Below are 20,030 nucleotides of genomic sequence, written 5' to 3'. Positions count from 1 at the left end.
TACCAATGTTTTAATGACTTCAGCTTCAGCAAATTTTGATAAATTTTTTCATATTTTCGGAAAATTATCATGTTTCAAGTTTATGGATCTTTGAGCCAGTGAAACTATTTAAAGCCTGAAATAGTGTTACTGGATAGTCTCTTGAAGCAATAAAATGGTTTTCATAAGATTTTTATATCTTGAATCTTACGAAGATTTTGTTAAAATTTTCGATTGTTTTCAAAATGTTTGAATTTTTTGTCCTTTTCTGAGTTTAACGATCATTACTGGCCCATGAAGCTTTTCAAGTCTTGCAGATGGGTTTCTTGTCATAATACAAAGACAATAAATAAACTTGAAGATTTTTACTGGAAAATATACAAGCTTTTTTTTAAATTTTGCAATTATTTGCAATTTTTTAAAATATCAGTTTTTTGATTTATTCACTAACAAGGCTAGAAAACTAAAAGTTGCAGAGTCGAATCATGCTAAAGCTAGCCTCAATAAACAATGGCTAGCTACTGACAAATCCAACTGCTCGCCGTCGTTTGAGAGCAGTTCTCCCGACGTTAGTCGGTTATGTTTTGGTACTGCAAACACAAACACTCAAAATGATATTAATTTTTGCATATTTTTAAAAAAAAATCCTTGTCCTTTTCCCGCTGAGTTACTCCAGCTGCAGGGGCCAGGGAAATTGTTTCAAGGTCTGATAATGGGGCACTGCATTGTTTCTAGTAACAATGGAATGGTTTTTGACATTTTAATGTCTCGAATTTTAGCATTTTTATTTGCATTTTTTTTTAGCATTTTTAGCATTTTTTTAAGGTTTCAAAAAATTTTTGTCAATTTTTTATATTTGTCCATTCTCAAGTGCCAAAAAACTTATTCCACGTTCTGATAAAAAAATTACTTTGTGGTTTTTAGTGTCAATGGATTTGTTTTCAACAATTTAACATTCGAATTTTAGAGATTTTCTGATAAATCTCGCATTTTTCAAGTTTTCTCAAAACATTTGTCTTTGATTCAGTTTTTGTTGCCTCATTAGCCAGGTAACCTCATCCAGGCTTTGATAGTATGTTTTTGAATAGTTTCTAGGTGGCAATTGAATGGGTTTCATCATTTTAATCGAACGAACTTCTGTTTGAAATTTGAAATTTTTTCTAAAAATTTTTGTCTATCGATCTTTGAGCCAATGAATTTTTTAGGGCTTTGAATTGGGTTACTGGATAGCCTCTAGGGACACAGAAATGATTCTGAATATAATAATTTCACGGTTTTCGGCATTTTTCTAATTGATATCTTTTTCAAAATTTTTTGGTCATTTTCGAGTTAATCGATCTTCAAGGGCCAATGATTTTTTTTCAGGTCTTGCAGATATAATACTGAACCGATTTCAGAGACAGAAATTGGTTTGGAACATTTTTTTTTGATATACGTATATTTAAAGGGATTAAATTTTGCCTTCGGGGTAAAAGCTTACAGAAATGAGTATATTTTTGTTTAGTTTGTTTGTTTTAGTTTCGCAAATTTTTCGAGATGATTTTGTGTTTTGGCTGGCATTGTTCAATTGATCTGCTGGCCAGGTAGAGTACTTCTAAGTTTTTCCTCCAATTCTTCGAATTGTATTTCAGGACTTGTCTTGCTATGCTTTTTTTTACTTCGTGGAATAAAATTTTTTCGCTGTACCTCATTTTGCCGCCTTTTCGACATTTTGCGTGAAATTTTTTTGACTTCTCTAGGCTAGTTTTACTCTTCTCTCATTCTGCTAAAAGTTTTTTTTGGCAGCAGTTGCTCACAAAGCAATTCAAAATGAACAGAGTCAGTATCAAAAAACTATATCAGAAAAAGAAGCGTGATAAACCTATAAAGCCCAATTTTAGGTGCCAGTTACTCAAAACTGTTCAAACTTTGTTCTTAGTTACCATCTCTAATACTTATTGATATTGATACTAGACCCTGTGTTGTCTCACTACGAAACAGGAGCATGTTCAGCTCCAAAATGACATCAAAATAGTTCGCACTTTAAAATTGTTTGCCAAAAAATCATTTTTTCACTAGGTTTTTTTCTCTTCTTTCAATCCCAATCTTGGTTATGGGGATCAACGGCGGCTATTTTCCTGCAATCTGCCGGGTATGTTTTACAATCCAAAGAATTTGGATTGTATTGGAGCTCTGTCTTTGTTGCGACTCGAAGAGGAGCTATGGTAACCTACCGTTTAATTGCTCTCCAACGAAGTTGTTGCAATTATATCAGTCCTTCTGCTGGCGATTTTTGTACTACCGACTTTTCGGCTGATCGTTTTTTTTCGTGTCACATTTGGCTTTTCATCTTCAAAAAATGGACGCACAGGTAAAGCCCGGTAAAGCCCTTAAGTTCTCTTAGAGCCTTAGGACTCACTAGTCTCTTGTGAAAGTCTCCCTGTGACGGTGTCCCTCTTAAATTCTTTCCCCGCTCCATCAGTAAAACTAAAGCTTACCTCAGTAAAGATTGATGAAGCCAACCGCTAGCCAGTCGCTTGAGAGCAAGTTGCCTGACGTTAGTCGGTTATGTTTTCTCAATTTTGGTTTTCGCCTTATGTTTTCATTGTCTGTCGGGTGTGCAGTTGGGAACTGTTTTAGCAGAAAGATTGTTGAAGGTTCTTTACAAACAAACATTAAGTTTACGGCATAGCACTTTGTTAGGAATTTGTCAAGTTGCAATAGCAACATATGCATAATCTATCGATTAAGTAACGATTGACACGAAAATTGAATACGATGAACACTAAAAAAAATTTTGGTGAATGTTCGTTTAAATTGCTTTGTGTTTGAGTTCCTTCTCCGGCTCTTTTTTTGCCACTGTTTCTTTATAAATAGTAGTGAGAAAAGAGCGACTGAAGATTATATAACTAAAATTAGTTTGGTGTAAGTCATTCAGTTGTTGAAGTCGCAACGAGAGTTTAATAAAAACCTGACCTCACGGTTGTTATCGCTCTCGCAAAGTTATCCGAGAACTCGGCTGCACGTCTGTTTCATAGCTTCTAAAGTTTTTTGTTACAACTGCGAAGTTGTAAGCTGAGCGGAACTACATTGCGGTGCTCTTAAATTTTTTGTTTCATCGGCTGACGTTCTTTTTGTTTTACATTTGTTGTAAAACATTCTTTTGCTTGACTTTTTGAGTGATTTTTTGCGCTTGATTTTTTGCTTTTTTGTGGGACCTAAATTGCTCGCATTCAGAAATTGTCTGTTGCTAAATGATTGTACGGTAAGAGGTGACGAATGCGTGAGAGACTAGTGGTTACTGCTTCTGATTCTTACACCGGTGGTTGGGGTTCGAACCGGTGCGTTGTCGAAACTTTTTGAGCTCAAAATTGTTCTCAAAGATGAACCCCATTTGAATTAGTTTTCAAGTTGGCCGCGATAACTTTCCAACTCTTTTTTTGTATCTGTTTCTATCTGTATATTTAATTGCTGCAAGTCTATTTCGCAGCTATTTCGGCACTCTGTCAACTATGTTTCTTTGTTAATTTTTCCTGTCCTAGTTTTTCACTGTATGTAACATCTGAACGTCTGTGTTGATTCATCTTTCAATCGGCTGCTCTTTATTCAAAGTTAACAATTTTGAGCAGTGTGTTGCACATAGTTGTTTCGGAGTAGCATGTCAAAAATTTCCACGTTTTGTTGGTAGTTTCTTTTTCTTAAGATTCTATTTTCTCATTTCCCTGTGTTTGATATATGCTTTTGGTTAAAGACACATTGGAATTATTTGTTCTGTAGTCGCAATTTCTGCCCAAAAAATTGATTGGTTTCTTCGTTGTTTTTTAACTGCTGAAATACTCTCAAACAAATTTTGAAGCAATTATTGTAAATGTTTCTTTTTGCAAAACTTTAGCTTGACCGCTTTCTTCTTAGACCATTTTTTTCAATTCTTGTTCTTGAGTGACTTTTTGAAGCTTGACTTTTAGATTTTTTTGCGTGCTTAATAGCTGCCGACAGCCTCTCAACGGCTTTTCTGTAGGCGCTGTGCTTTTTTAAATTTGCTTTGGATTTTGATAATGTTTCTCGTTCTTCATTTTAGATTTTCGTTTTTGTCTCGTGTCTTACTTCACTCACTGTTTCAGCTGAATGGATTTTAATTTCTTCCACTCATTGAATAACGCAATGTAGTGAATACGGTCAATGTCAAAGGAGCAAAATCAAAATAAACGGGATAAACCGATAAAGCCCGGTTCTTAAGTCATAGTGCATTAAATTATCAAAGTTTATTAGAGCCATTGCTAGCTGACATTATTATTATGCTTAATAGCTTTAAGTTTAAAAGCTGAATTAATTAAATTTTTAGAAGCTAACAAACCGGCCACCAATATTAGAACACCTTTTGACAGTTGGAGAGTCAATTTTTGTCTCGTTTTCTTTTTCCGTTTCACTCCCTCTGCATCAAGCGAGTCAACGGCAACTATATTTTGAATAGAGTGCATTCTGAAATTAAATCTGTGTCTAAAATGAAATCAATTGTGAGCGATAAACGTATCTGGCCCGTGTAATCTGAGTCAAGAGATTTTGCACCAAGAGAATTTCTAGCATATATGTCCCCTTCTAAGTTGTTTGCCTTGTCAGTTGTTCAAGAACAATCCGTCTGAAGTTAGTGGCTTTGTTTTATTTGCTTTCTCCAGAGTTGTTCAAATAGATAACTGCTGTATAGGTCTTTTCTGGCTCTGAGTTGATTCCGGATTTTTTTTTCATTCCTCGTCAAAATTGTTTTTAGACCTCATTTCAAATCACCTCATGTTCATTCATTCATGAAGTTTTTCGAACGAGTTGTGTTTGAGACGTCAATTTTCACCCTTATTAGAGTTATTCTTTTGTTCATGCTAGTGAATAATGTTGTGATCACATACCTTACTCTCAAATGGGGTTTTAGTTACTTTAATTGAATGAGGCAATGTCAACAGATGATATCTCACTCTAAGTGAAAGGTTATCCGAGGGCAGCTAAAAAAACAGCACATGAATTATACATATTAAATCAAATTAGAAAACTTAAGCCATATTTTTTTTCTTTGGCATTTTGCAACAATTGATATTTTCTGGTAACGTGCAGGCTATGTCAGTTTATGTTTGTTAATTAATATTTTCTGTTTGATGTTTCGTTTTGCGCTATATAAATCTTAAGATCACTTTCTGTAAATGTTTGTCTCGTGTTTTTTTTTAGGTTTTCAAAGTTATCCAGTCCGCACTTTATGGTTGTTTTGGTTTGTTTTAGCCCACAGACCCTGTTGGCGGGCATGAACCAGTTCCTGAAGTCGCTGAATATTACATTCAGAAGGGATCCTAACAACTACCGGCCCAGGATCAACAAACTCAACTCTGTCAAGGTCACACTGTTGAAATTCATTATCTGATTTAAACCGTTATTTAATGACTTAAGTTGAGAAAAATTGAGGCTAGCGCTGATTCTGCTTTTTTGTTACGATCTTTGCCGGATCAAGATACAGTTAATAAATCTGACAAACTTCTAATAATAAACATCTACATCACAATACTTCAATTCTAAAAACGTCTATTTGAAACTTTTACATCAACAAAACTTCTGTACTAAAATCTGCTGCATCAGAAAACTTTATTAAAAATTACATCATAAGGCATGTGAGAACTTTGTTGTAGTGCCAAATTCTAAAAACAACTTAGGTTTTCGTGCGGATAAGCATTGAAGTCATGCAGTCTTGTTCTGAAGTTGCCAATGTTTCAGGACTCGGACCAGAAAGCGAAAGGCCAGTACTTCTTCATAGAAAATATGTGACAGTAGCCTCTCTTTCCACGAGAGGCAGTTCAATCACAACCAACAGAAGCAAACAAACCAGAGCTGGCCAAGACCCCCGCCCGGAACAGAGGAGAAACCAATTGAGAGGAGGAGGAGGTATCTATCCTGAATTGTGAAGAAAAAGCAAACAAATGTCATCACTAAACTATGAGCCATAACTGAATTTGATTTAATGCGTTTTGAAGGCTGGCAATTTTGGCCTGTGCAATCATGTGACGGTTTTGTATAATATCAATAATAATGGTTAATGTGCTGTAATTACTCTATTTTTGGACATTTTCTGTGAAATAGTCAAAATGTATCTAAAAAATTACTTGCATTAATTTAGCAACTTAAAACAAAGGAATTATATTTTACAGAAAATGCTGGTTTTTTAAATAGATGTTGTTTTTAGGTGGTAAAATTACAATTCTGATTATAATGTGGCTGTCTTTGCTTGCTTTTGAGTAACGATTTTGAATTAAACTTTGGCCAGTTGTTTTTTGAAACTGAGATAATAAATTCGTGAAGCAAAGATTTCAGAGTTCTGTAATATAACATCACTTTAAAGCTTATCCTATCCATAATTTAACCCCTTTAAGATCGAGGTGGTTAACTAACGCATTCTCTATACAATTTTTTAAAAATATAATCACGACAGCTGATTCAAATAAAAATTTGTGGTTGTATGTCGCTCTGATGTATCTACTAGTTCCTAACTCAGCAAGTCACCAAATTTGTTGAACAGACACAAAAAGATGGTGCAAAGGCCATTTTTTGACTGTTACCTCACTAAGACCCCAAAACGCTTGATACTCTCCTACACCCATGTCCAACCTCTTGCCTAATGCTAGACTCCCAAATTCAAAGCTGCCTGCTAAGGAAGACAACCAGTCGCCCGTGGTTTGAGATCATTTGGTCCGAGTCAGGCGTCATTTGAAGTTCTTAATGTGTATTCGTATGAGCGCACGTTTTTGTGATTTTGAAACGCGGTAAGCTGGTAAAAATGCGGTGACCAAGATTGCTTTAGAAGTGCAAGAGTTAAAAATGTGCTGAAGTGGCAGGGAAGGCTCAAATTAAATGCCAAAAAATTTTCAATTTCATAGTTGGAGGAATGTTTTGATTTGGTAAAAAAAACTAATTTTGATCAATAGTTTTCTGTTCGGTTTTTAATCAACATAAGAATTTAATTTGAAGGCAAAGGTTTTTGTTCTGCAAGTAGATCTCCGTTTTTTGAAGGTGCAACAGTAGAAAAAAATTGAACTAGCTATTGCTTTATATAGCCGCACAGCGATAGCTGGAGCTATTATTGGCCTTCTCTTGGTTTCTTACAATTCAAAGAATTTGAATTGTATTGGGGCGCTGTCTTTTTTTAAGATCTGTTCACACATTTAAAAGATTTTTGAAGTCAAATTGGTGTAGTGATTTTGGTCACATCGAAAATGGAAGTGGAGCGAAAAAACGAGTGGTAATGCGGCGTAAAATTTTTTCGCTCTAAATTCAAAGTAGAGTGAGAAAACGGTGTTTGAAAAAAATTCGCTTTCTCGCTAGTGGTTTTTTGTTCACATGCGGCAATTTCGCTTTGATTTTTTCTGTTTTTTTTCGATTTTTTGGATCGGATTTTTTTCTAAATGGTTTTCCCAATCCATTCATAGTCCTTTCTAGGTCTAGTTTTTTGTTTAGTCAATGAAAATTCTTTGAATTGTACGTCAGGACTTGTCCTGCAATGTTTTTTTTATTTCGTCGTCATCATTTTTGTTACGACCATATGACGTCACAGCCACTTTTTTTTTCATTTGTTCATGCAATTCCAACCAAATTGCATGTATGACGTCATTTTTTGCTCTTAGTGGAGCGAGTTTTATGTTCATGCGCATGATTAAATTTTTGGTCACACTTGACTTACCTCACTCTCAAAAATGACTTCCTCAATTTGAAATTGACTTTTATTTACTTTAATTCAAAGAGATAAGTTCAAATGGGTGTGTCACTCTAAATGAAGGTTATTTGATATCAGCTAATAGAGGCAGCAAAAACATACAGATTTTAAACCAAAATATAACAGATCAGCCTTCAATGAAAAGATGAATTTTTTTGGTCTGTCTTTTTTACTGTTTTTTTAGACTGCCGATCTACGAATCTATTGCGGCTATATTCTGGCAATCTGCCAGCTATGTTTTTGTTACAGAGTAATTGATAAATTCTCCAGGAAAAACATTGTTATTTAAATTAACTTGGCGTGAGATGCTGAATATCAAGGTATCCCTGTTTCTTCAATCAATTAAAAATGATTTTACTTTAACGCAACTTTGTTCTATAATTGTGTTTTTAATTGCTCTCGAACAAAGTTTGAAGCAATTCTTGTAAATGTTTGCGTCTTTTTTTGCCTGCCTTGATTGCTTGGCCGTATTCTGTATTTTTTAAAATTTCATTTCTCGAGTGACTTTTGGACGCTTAATTTTTTGAATTCCTGAGTGGTTTGATTTGCGAGCATTTAGAAATTAAGTCCATTGCTGAAACCAAAACAATTTTGAGCGATGACCACACATAGCGGAAGTAGCGTATGTGTACTCAAACTCAGTGAAGGTATTTCAGTTCGATTTGTATAAAAAGATTTTGTTCATTGGCTTCAGATTAATCTCGCATGAGGAAAATACAATTTTCATAATACAACTAATCATAATTGGTTGTATAATAGTATTTGTTATTTGTTTGGAAATGCGACTATAGGATTTTCATGAAAAAGATTTCAAAGTTTATATACAGAGACTCGATTTGCTAGCTGAGTAATGTCAAAAACATTTTTGATTGAAGTTACCATAGCATTTTTTGTGTTATTTGGGGCATCGTTATTTGTGCACATTTTCGCGCCTATTTTTAATTCTTGTGCTGGTTTACTTAGAATTTTATAAATAGTAGTTCATATGTCGTAGGAAAATTCTTGCAATTCATTATGGGTTCGTAGATTTGTAATTATAGCCGCTCATGAGATTATAGCCCACATTTTTGTATGTTTGTCTTCATCTGGGGCTACGACATTGAATGGCGCCGAATAATTGATATAAATAGCATAATTTTTGTGATAATGTTATTAAATCACCTGCACCCGTAAGATTTTTTTTGTTCTAGCTTTGTTCTGCATCTAAATTACATACAATCAGAGACGAGACATTGGGGATTTAAAATTCCAGCGGAGACGTATAAATGCACTAATCTTAAAGCAATATTTCACAACAATTCTATGCCCAAGATTGCTTTAGAAGTGCAAGAGTTAAAAATGTGCTGAAGTGGCAGGGAAGGCTCAAATTAAATGCCAAAAAATTTTCAATTTCATAGTTGGAGGAATGTTTTGATTTGGTAAAAAAAACTAATTTTGATCAATAGTTTTCTGTTCGGTTTTTAATCAACATAAGAATTTAATTTGAAGGCAAAGGTTTTTGTTCTGCAAGTAGATCTCCGTTTTTTGAAGGTGCAACAGTAGAAAAAAATTGAACTAGCTATTGCTTTATATAGCCGCACAGCGATAGCTGGAGCTATTATTGGCCTTCTCTTGGTTTCTTACAATTCAAAGAATTTGAATTGTATTGGGGCGCTGTCTTTTTTTAAGATCTGTTCACACATTTAAAAGATTTTTGAAGTCAAATTGGTGTAGTGATTTTGGTCACATCGAAAATGGAAGTGGAGCGAAAAAACGAGTGGTAATGCGGCGTAAAATTTTTTCGCTCTAAATTCAAAGTAGAGTGAGAAAACGGTGTTTGAAAAAATTCGCTTTCTCGCTAGTGGTTTTTTGTTCACATGCGGCAATTTCGCTTTGATTTTTTCTGTTTTTTTTCGATTTTTTGGATCGGATTTTTTTCTAAATGGTTTTCCCAATCCATTCATAGTCCTTTCTAGGTCTAGTTTTTTGTTTAGTCAATGAAAATTCTTTGAATTGTACGTCAGGACTTGTCCTGCAATGTTTTTTTTATTTCGTCGTCATCATTTTTGTTACGACCATATGACGTCACAGCCACTTTTTTTTCATTTGTTCATGCAATTCCAACCAAATTGCATGTATGACGTCATTTTTTGCTCTTAGTGGAGCGAGTTTTATGTTCATGCGCATGATTAAATTTTTGGTCACACTTGACTTACCTCACTCTCAAAAATGACTTCCTCAATTTGAAATTGACTTTTATTTACTTTAATTCAAAGAGATAAGTTCAAATGGGTGTGTCACTCTAAATGAAGGTTATTTGATATCAGCTAATAGAGGCAGCAAAAACATACAGATTTTAAACCAAAATATAACAGATCAGCCTTCAATGAAAAGATGAATTTTTTTGGTCTGTCTTTTTTACTGTTTTTTTAGACTGCCGATCTACGAATCTATTGCGGCTATATTCTGGCAATCTGCCAGCTATGTTTTTGTTACAGAGTAATTGATAAATTCTCCAGGAAAAACATTGTTATTTAAATTAACTTGGCGTGAGATGCTGAATATCAAGGTATCCCTGTTTCTTCAATCAATTAAAAATGATTTTACTTTAACGCAACTTTGTTCTATAATTGTGTTTTTAATTGCTCTCGAACAAAGTTTGAAGCAATTCTTGTAAATGTTTGCGTCTTTTTTTGCCTGCCTTGATTGCTTGGCCGTATTCTGTATTTTTTTAAATTTCATTTCTCGAGTGACTTTTGGACGCTTAATTTTTTGAATTCCTGAGTGGTTTGATTTGCGAGCATTTAGAAATTAAGTCCATTGCTGAAACCAAAACAATTTTGAGCGATGACCACACATAGCGCAAGTAGCGTATGTGTACTCAAACTCAGTGAAGGTATTTCAGTTCGATTTGTATAAAAAGATTTTGTTCATTGGCTTCAGATTAATCTCGCATGAGGAAAATACAATTTTCATAATACAACTAATCATAATTGGTTGTATAATAGTATTTGTTATTTGTTTGGAAATGCGACTATAGGATTTTCATGAAAAAGATTTCAAAGTTTATATACAGAGACTCGATTTGCTAGCTGAGTAATGTCAAAAACATTTTTGATTGAAGTTACCATAGCATTTTTTGTGTTATTTGGGGCATCGTTATTTGTGCACATTTTCGCGCCTATTTTTAATTCTTGTGCTGGTTTACTTAGAATTTTATAAATAGTAGTTCATATGTCGTAGGAAAATTCTTGCAATTCATTATGGGTTCGTAGATTTGTAATTATAGCCGCTCATGAGATTATAGCCCACATTTTTGTATGTTTGTCTTCATCTGGGGCTACGACATTGAATGGCGCCGAATAATTGATATAAATAGCATAATTTTTGTGATAATGTTATTAAATCACCTGCACCCGTAAGATTTTTTTTGTTCTAGCTTTGTTCTGCATCTAAATTACATACAATCAGAGACGAGACATTGTTTGGGCAGCCCCTATTATTGGGGATTTAAAAGTCCAGCGGAGACGTATAAATGCACTTATCTTGAAGCAATATTTCACAATACTATCGGGTTGGGGTCTAGTTTCATCTTTCCACTGTAGCAGTAGGACAAATAGTGGTTTTGCAGATAGCAGTGAAACAGAAGTCAGCGTTCAATTTCGTGGTATTCAGTGGTGTAATTTTTTTTCTATCCGAAAGGCCTTAAAAAGCCCAAACATCTTTATAAGAGATTTTCTTTGGAATTGTAAAAATATGACTAACTTGTCTTCATTCTTTCGGAAGTCTTCCTGGTCTTCAGTGTTTGTAGACCCTGATCTTGCAAAATCAAGGAGGGAAACCCAATTCATGCGTCTTGCTGAAAAGAGAAAGCTAGAGGTAAAATATGCTGAGAGGAAATTGATTATCCGAAACTGCCTGCTAGCGAAAAGAAGTGACCGATCGACTATCAAAATTCTGATTGTTCTTGATGTTCTGCACCTAAAAACTCTCAGTTTGTTGAATCTTGAGCGGTACATCTTGACCTTTGCCATTTAATTACGTTGAACCACCAAAATGATTGTCTCGATGAAATTTGGTAAAAATTCCGTGCCTGTTTTTTTCGTGGGTTGCCTAATTCGATAAATGCGAGACGTGACGAAAAGGATGGCAAACACGATTCTCTTTTGCTCGCTATAAATAATTCAGTTGTACAATAACATTGATTAACAGAAGGATATTATTTTAACGAGGCTTGCTTGTGTTTGCACCTTCAGTACTAGGCTCACTCTTGTTTTACGTAAAAGGATTGTTTTTGTGTTCACTTTCACTGGAGGAACTTTAGCTAAGGCACTGCATAGCACTTGTTAGATGCATCCAAAAACATGTATACCAATGTAATTATTCTCATTTTAGTTGCCTTTAATCTGCCATGCAGTATTTGGTACAATGCAAAAACCTTTCTCCGATGAACAATGTCTAAAACATTACCTCATTCAGGGTTGATATCTTGACTAAAAGATCAAAAGTTCTTACCTATGTTAAATGAAAAAAGTCTTGATCTAGCAATCGTGTCACATTCAAAAACGTGGTTCTACGAAGCCTAACGTGGCATTTTTTTTTTATCACAACCCTGTGCTATTGAAAGTTTTAATAACCACAAGTAAACAATTCACGATGCGAAATTAGGTTTTTCAAGACATTGCGCTTAGCTAATTGACTTGTGAAATCCAATCACGCTTAGGCGGAGGACAAATCAATTTAAGGTATTAAATTGAATGACCTATTGAATATAAATTAGTAAGTAAATATGTAAATTTAGTAAGTTTGAAATAATGGAAAAAGCCAACGTTATAAGACATTTAACCAAAGAGAGAGCTGACCAAAATGAAAAAACAATTGACAATCGAGCGATGAATTATAACATGGACTAGATTGACAACAAAGAAATATAAAAGTTGGGATCTTTTCCGTTTGTGCCCCCCAGTACGTTATGCCCCCCCCCCCCCCCAGTTACATAGCACATGCCATAACATAGAAAATCATCAAGTAAAATACGACCGAGGGGAGGGGGGGGGTGCAAATAATATGCACCCTCCTCTAAGCTGGGGGGAACAAACGGAAAAGACCCGAAAATTGAGTGGTAAGTTTTATATGTCTTATTTAAACCATAGCTCAATCTCATATTTTGTAGGCTCTATATGTACGGATAACCAAAATTGCTGAAGAAACAGACGATGATTGTTTCCTACCCGGGTCGAGAGAATTTCCAAAAACTATGTAAGAAATGCGCTCAATTTTCAAAAAATTCAGCGCAAAAACCTTACATAATAATGCGCTGATATGCGCTGAAAAGTGCTGCAACTTTGTAAGAAATGCGCTGAAATCCGCTGAAATTTCAAAAAGTTCAGCTCTTTTCTTTCGCTCCGAGGCTCGAACCCCAATCATTGTGTCTCATCTATCAATTAATCCACTGCGCTATTGAGAACTGAAATGCTTCCCATTTAATTCGGATTTATAATAATAAAACGTTTGATATTAAAAGCGCTGAAATTATGTATGAAATGCGCTGAAAAATTTGCTGAAACTTATGTAAGGAATGTGTTGAAAATGCGTTGAAATCAAGCAGGAAAAGCGCTGAAAACGCGCTGAAATTTATGAGAAATGCGCTGAAAAGGTGCTGAAAGTTATGTAAGAAATGAGATGAAAAAGCACTGAAATTATGTAATAAATGCGCTGAAGGTGCGCTGAAATTTTAAAGTTTCAGCGCCATCTCAAAATTTCAGCGCATTTCAGCGCTTGTCTTACATAATTTCAGCGCATTCAGCGCATTTCTTACAAAAATATGCGCTGAAACGGCGCTGACATCTCGACCCGGGTAAAACACCATGGATATTTGAAACTTCAATAATTAGAGACCTTTAAAGCAAGGCAAGAACTTACTTCCTGAACACTGATGTTGAGATTAAAAAGATTGGAGAAGAAAGCAGCGAGTTTTATTATAACTTTAGTCTTTTAATGGTGCTACCATTATTTTATTGACCTATCAATGAGATGACAGATGGTCATTCCTCTGGACCACAGCGACTTGTCGCTTTGGGCCACACATCGTCCACTGACCTCAAACTAATAAGCTCGTTCCTTCAATGTCCTTCACATTACTTCTGTTAAAAAATTAACCTTAGTTAGAAACCCCTTGCGAAACCCCAAAACATTCGCATGTCGATTATTTGTTTTTTATGTAGTCTTCTTTTAAAGCCCTAGTATGTTTTTAACAGTACAAGTACTATAAATGTTAGCTAAGATTTGAACATTTTCACTTTCTCTTATCTACTTCATTTTAAATCAAAATGACGTTTTTGGCCCGTAGATTACGACAATGGTGTTGAGACCACCGATGGAGTCATCAAATTTGGGTGAGATTTTTGCTGATTCCTGTGATGCGTGGGTTATACCATTTCAGGCAAAGTGTTGCTTCAAACTGACGATGAATTTCAAGCGCTCATTAGAATACAGGCTTGTTATTGCGATTTCGAAAATTTAAAGGAACTGGCAATCTCGAGCAGGAGATGCTAAAAGTTGAAATAATTCTAGAATTAACAAGCTGAGAAAAATGTAATTAGTGGACTGTAGAGAAAAAAGGATGAGTATAACCTCAGGAAACAATAAGAGAGACCAATGAAAATCTTGACAGCAATAAAAATTCCAAATATTGTTCAAGATGGGGAGTAGGCCTCACTATTGTGAGCTCTTGTACTGTGCTGAACAAAATCAGCAACGTCTCCAGTGTGACCTTTTTAAAAAAAATTGCAGCCGTGGACTCAAACCAAATGCTTTAAAATTCAGGAAAGAAATAACAATTGTGAGCAGAAAGCGTACCTGACCAAAAATTGCCGGGACAGAAGATGGGAACTTTCTTTATTGACAAATTTGTAACATGTCAGTGTCGGGGTTCAAGATTGCAAAAAGTCTGCCAATTGAAAATCCAGGTGGATACAGGTGCGCACAGCACAGGAGTATTATGAAAAGCTACATCCCAGCTTGAGAAACCATGGTTAAAGTAAGATATCGCAAAACCCAGAATTCTGATGATTTCAAGCATTGCGTTGGAGACTGGAATTACAACGAAACAGTTCCCGAAAAGACTGCTGCATGAGGTCAGGAAAAGATTCCGTGAAAAAAGTTTAGTTTTAATAAGATAAATTTAATTCGGAAGCAGTAAGAATGATTCCTGGTTTTCCAACCCAATTAAACCGTTGAATGACATCGCAAGGGACTGTTTCTCATGAAACCAAAAGAAACAAAAAATTTTAACGACTTAGAACCTAACCTTAAATTTTAAACAATCTGGCAACCTAACAAAAAAAGCGACTTTAATTTTTCTTGCAAACGGGAAAGCAACAGTTGAAGTTCTATTGCAAGAAGGGCATCCAGTCAATGACGTGTCAAAAAAACTGCTTTCGGTGCAATAAAATTAATTGCAGATCAAACGAGAGGCGCTGAACATTCGCTTCTGGGTAAAAAACTGGACTTTTTTTGGTAATTTTTACCATACAGACCGACCTCAAAATACTTACTCATCTCTTAGCACCTAACGAAGATTTTCCATTGATTGCCTTAGCAGAAAAGATCTTTCACAGAAATCAGAGGATAAACTATTGCTATAATGTGTTTGCGCTTCGACCTGCTAGACAGCTAGAGGGCTAGGCGAGCAGTCACTTAGAGCAGGTAATGTGAGCAGACTACTCGTCTGTAAGAAGGATCGGGCTCACTTTGCAATCCACAAAATTCCATTTACTCAGAGTGATTCAATGAATAAAAAACAAGCATCAAATGTGCTCAAAACCATAAGCAGGTTGAAATCACAGTGAAACATATCACAGTTGGGTGATAGAAATAGTGCCAAGAAAATGAAAACAGAGAAAATTTCTGTGATCGTCTACAATGGAATTACTTTCCAATGTATTGTTCCTTCCGTTCCAAACAAAGTGAGACTTAAAGTTCTGGTGAAAGCACTTGAGAGATGTCCTGGGCAAAATGATACCAAGGAAGCATTGGAAATGATAGCTTTGGGGTACGACATCATACAAGATATTGGGCAACATTAAAGTAGAGGTGAACTGGCTGTTTAACAGGTCTAGCATGAGCAAAAAATTGTCAACCTTGCCAGCGGCCAATGTTGGAGACAGCTCTTTAAAGCTCTAGTATGTTTTTAACAGTACAAGTACTATAAATGTTAGCTAAGATTTGAACATTTTCACTTTCTCTTATCTATTTCATTTTAAATCAAAATGACGTTTTTGGCCCGTAGATTACGACAATGGTGTTGAGACCACCGATGGAGCCATCAAATTTGGGTGAGATTTTTGCTGATTCCTGTGATGCGTGGGTTATACCATTTCAGGCAATGTGTTGCGCCGAACTGACGATGAATTTCAAGCGCTCCTGCGCTCATTAGAATACAGGCTTGTTATTGCGATTTCGAAAATTTAAAGGAACTGGCAATCTCGAGGAGGAGATGCTAAAAGTTGAAATAATTTTAGAATTAACAAACTGAGAAAAACTGGAATTACAACGAAACAGTTCCCGAAAAGACTGCTGCATGAAGTCAGGAAAAGATTCCGTGAAAAAAGTTTAGTTTTAGTAAGATAAATTTAATTCGGAAGCAGTAAGAATGATTTCTGGTTTTCCAACCCAATTAAACCGTTGAATGACATCGCAAGGGACTGTTTCTCATGAAACCAAAAGAAACAAAAAATTATAACGACTTAGAACCTAACCTTAAAATTTAAACAATCTGGCAACCTAACAAAAAAAGCGACTTTAATTTTTCTTGCAAACGGGAAAGCAACAGTTGAAGTTCTATTGCAAGAAGGGCATCCAGTCAATGACGTGTCAAAAAAAACTGCTTTCGGTGCAATAAAATTAATTGCAGATTAAACGAGAGGCGCTGAACATTCGCTTCTGGGTAAAAAACTGGACTTTTTTTGGTAATTTTTACCATACAGACCGACCTCAAAATACTTACTCATCTCTTAGCACCTAACGAAGATTTTCCATTGAATGCTTTAGCAGAAAAGATCTTTCACAGAAATCAGAGGATAAACTATTGCTATAATGTGTTTGCGCTTCGACCTGCCAGACAGCTAGAGGGCTAGGCGAGCAGTCACTTAGAGCAGGTAATGTGAGCAGACTACTCGTCTGTAAGAAGGATCGGGCTCACTTTGCAATCCACAAAATTCCATTTACTCAGAGCGATTCAATGAATAAAAAACAAGCATCAAATGTGCTCAAAACCATAAGCAGGTTGAAATCACAGTGAAACAAATCACAGTTGGGTGATAGAAATAGTGCCAAGAAAATGAAAACAGAGATAATTTCTGTGATCGTCTACAATGGAATTACTTTCCAATGTATTGTTTCTTCCGTTCCACACAAAGTGAGACTTCAAGTTCTGGTGAAAGCACTTGAGAGATGTCCTGGGCAAAACGATACCAAGGAAGCATTGGAAATGATAGCTTTGGGGTACGACATCATACAAGATATTGGGCAACATTGAAGTTGAGGTGAACTGGCTGTTTAACAGGTCTAGCATGAGCAAAAAATTGTCAACCTTGCCAGCGGCCAATGTTGGGGACAGCTCTTTAAAGCCCTAGTATGTTTTTAACAGTACAAGTACTATAAATGTTAGCTAAGATTTGAACATTTTCACTTTCTCTTATCTATTTCATTTTAAATCAAAATGACGTTTTTGGCCCGTAGATTACGACAATAGTGTTGAGACCACCGATGGAGCCATCAAATTTGGGTGAGATTTTTGCTGATTCCTGTGATGCGTGGGTTATACCATTTCAGGCAAAGTGTTGCGCCAAACTGACGATGAATTTCAAGCGCTCATTAGAATACAGGCTGGTTATTGCGATTTCGAAAATTTAAAGGAACTGGCAATCTCGAGGAGGAGATGCTAAAAGTTGAAATAATTCTAGAATTAACAAGCTGAGAAAAATCTAATTAGTGGACTGTAGAGAAACAAGGGTGAGTATAACCTCAGGAAACAATAAGAGAGACCAATGAAAATCTTGACAGCAATAAAAATTACAAATATTGTTCAAGATGGGGAGTAGGCCTCACTGTTGTGAGCTCTTGTACTGTGCTGAACAAAATCAGCAACGTCTCCAGAGTGACCTTTTTAAAAAAAATTGCAGCCGTGGACTCAAACCAAATGCTTTAAAATTCAGGAAAGAAATAACAATTGTGAGCAGAAAGCGTACCTGACCAAAAATTGCCGGGACAGAAGATGGGAACTTTCTTTATTAACAAATTTGTAACATGTCAGTGTCGGGGTACAAGATTGCAAAAAGTCTGCCAATTGAAAATCCAGGTGGATACAGGTGCGCACAGCACAGGGGTATTATGAAAAGCTACATCCCAGCGTGAGAAACCATGGTTAAAGTAAGATATCGCAAAACCCAGAATTCTGATGATTTCAAGCATTGCGTTGGAGACTGGAATTACAACGAAACAGTTCCCGAAAAGACTGCTGCATGAAGTCAGGAAAAGATTCCGTGAAAAAAGTTTAGTTTTAGTAAGATAAATTTAATTCGGAAGCAGTAAGAATGATTTCTGGTTTTCCAACCCAATTAAACCGTTGAATGACATCGCAAGGGACTGTTTCTCATGAAACCAAAAGAAACAAAAAATTATAACGACTTAGAACCTAACCTTAAAATTTAAACAATCTGGCAACCTAACAAAAAAAAGCGACTTTAATTTTTCTTGCAAACGGGAAAGCAACAGTTGAAGTTCTATTGCAAGAAGGGCATCCAGTCAATGACGTGTCAAAAAAACTGCTTTCGGTGCAATAAAATTAATTGCAGATTAAACGAGAGGCGCTGAACATTCGCTTCTGGGTAAAAAACTGGACTTTTTTTGGTAATTTTTACCATACAGACCGACCTCAAAATACTTACTCATCTCTTAGCACCTAACGAAGATTTTCCATTGAATGCTTTAGCAGAAAAGATCTTTCACAGAAATCAGAGGATAAACTATTGCTATAATGTGTTTGCGCTTCGACCTGCTAGACAGCTAGAGGGCTAGGCGAGCAGTCACTTAGAGCAGGTAATGTGAGCAGACTACTCGTCTGTAAGAAGGATCGGGCTCACTTTGCAATCCACAAAATTCCATTTACTCAGAGCGATTCAATGAATAAAAAACAAGCATCAAATGTGCTCAAAACCATAAGCAGGTTGAAATCACAGTGAAACATATCACAGTTGGGTGATAGAAATAGTGCCAAGAAATTGAAAACAGAGATAATTTCTGTGATCGTCTACAATGGAATTACTTTCCAATGTAGTGTTCCTTCCGTTCCACACAAAGTGAGACTTCAAGTTCTGGTGAAGGCACATGAGAGATGTCCTGGGCAAAATGATACCAAGGAAGCATTGGAATTGATAGCTTTGTGGTACGACATCATACAAGATATTGGGCAACATTAAAGTAGAGGTGAACTGGCTATTTAACAGGTCTAGCATGAGCAAAAAATTGTCAACCTGGCCAGCGGCCGATGTTGGAGACAGCTCTCCATCTAGTGAGGTTAAGTTGAGGACAAAGAAATTATCTGAGAATTAGTTGACGCAAGCTTAAGTTGGATGGAGTTTTATACAATAAAAACTATCAGACAGTCAAAACACAACTTAGTCAAATTTTTTTTTTTTTGGTTTACCCAAAACCATAGTACTAGAAGTCAACGATGCGTCAAGGACAAGAAGCAATACCTTTACTGATGTTTTTGTTGTCGAACACTGGAATTACCTTGGATGGCCAAATTTGAATTGTGTGAAATGTTTTTATTGCGAGCAAATGACAAACGCAGACAGTTTCAACTGCGTTTGTTATGCGCAATGTCTTCAACATTTCTTTATTAAAAAAAATATATCGGATTTCTCTAGTAAACAACACCCACATTGTAATGAGAGAAGTTTACAAATTGAAAAGTGAACAACCAGTGGAGAGGACCACAACTCAAGCAGGCACAGTTGATGAACAGGGGTTGAATGCAATGATGTATGTCTTTCACCTGACGACAGAGGTCATGCATCAGCAGTGTCTGGCGAACAACCTGATGATAATTGAACTGAGCATTCAAGTTCTCAGCAAAAAATCTAGGACAACCGGATAGAAATGGATAGCCAAATTTGACCAAATAATCAAAAAGAGAGCTAGGACGTGATGGTTTTGTAGCAAAATCGAAAATCTTAGACATTTTTTATTATTCTTTCTTCAACTATTTTTGATGAACTCTGATGTTGAGATGAAAATTGACGGCGACACACCTAAACGCATGAAAGCGCTCTAAAGATTTTTTTATTGA

At 35.8% G+C, this 20,030-nt stretch overlaps 1 protein-coding gene across 1 annotated transcript in view; it reads left to right on the top strand.

The window, feature by feature from the left end:
- Positions 1-6,256, top strand: part of LOC142337859 (ATP-binding cassette sub-family E member 1-like) — a 29,675-nt gene extending 23,419 nt beyond the window's left edge. Inside the window, exons 11-12 of the mRNA XM_075387453.1 lie at positions 5,221-5,332; positions 5,707-6,256. Of these exons, the coding sequence (XP_075243568.1) occupies positions 5,221-5,332; positions 5,707-5,757 (163 nt within the window). The 3' untranslated portion in view covers positions 5,758-6,256. The remainder of the gene's footprint in view (positions 1-5,220; positions 5,333-5,706) is intronic.
- Positions 6,257-20,030: the final 13,774 nt, after the last annotated feature.

This window comes from Convolutriloba macropyga, chromosome 4 (genome assembly GCF_964194025.1).
Source record: "Convolutriloba macropyga chromosome 4, txConMacr16.3, whole genome shotgun sequence".
NCBI classification, from domain to species: domain Eukaryota; kingdom Metazoa; phylum Xenacoelomorpha; order Acoela; family Convolutidae; genus Convolutriloba; species Convolutriloba macropyga.
The sequence above is the reverse complement of the archived record's forward strand: the minus strand, read 5'-3'. Positions and strand labels throughout refer to the sequence as shown.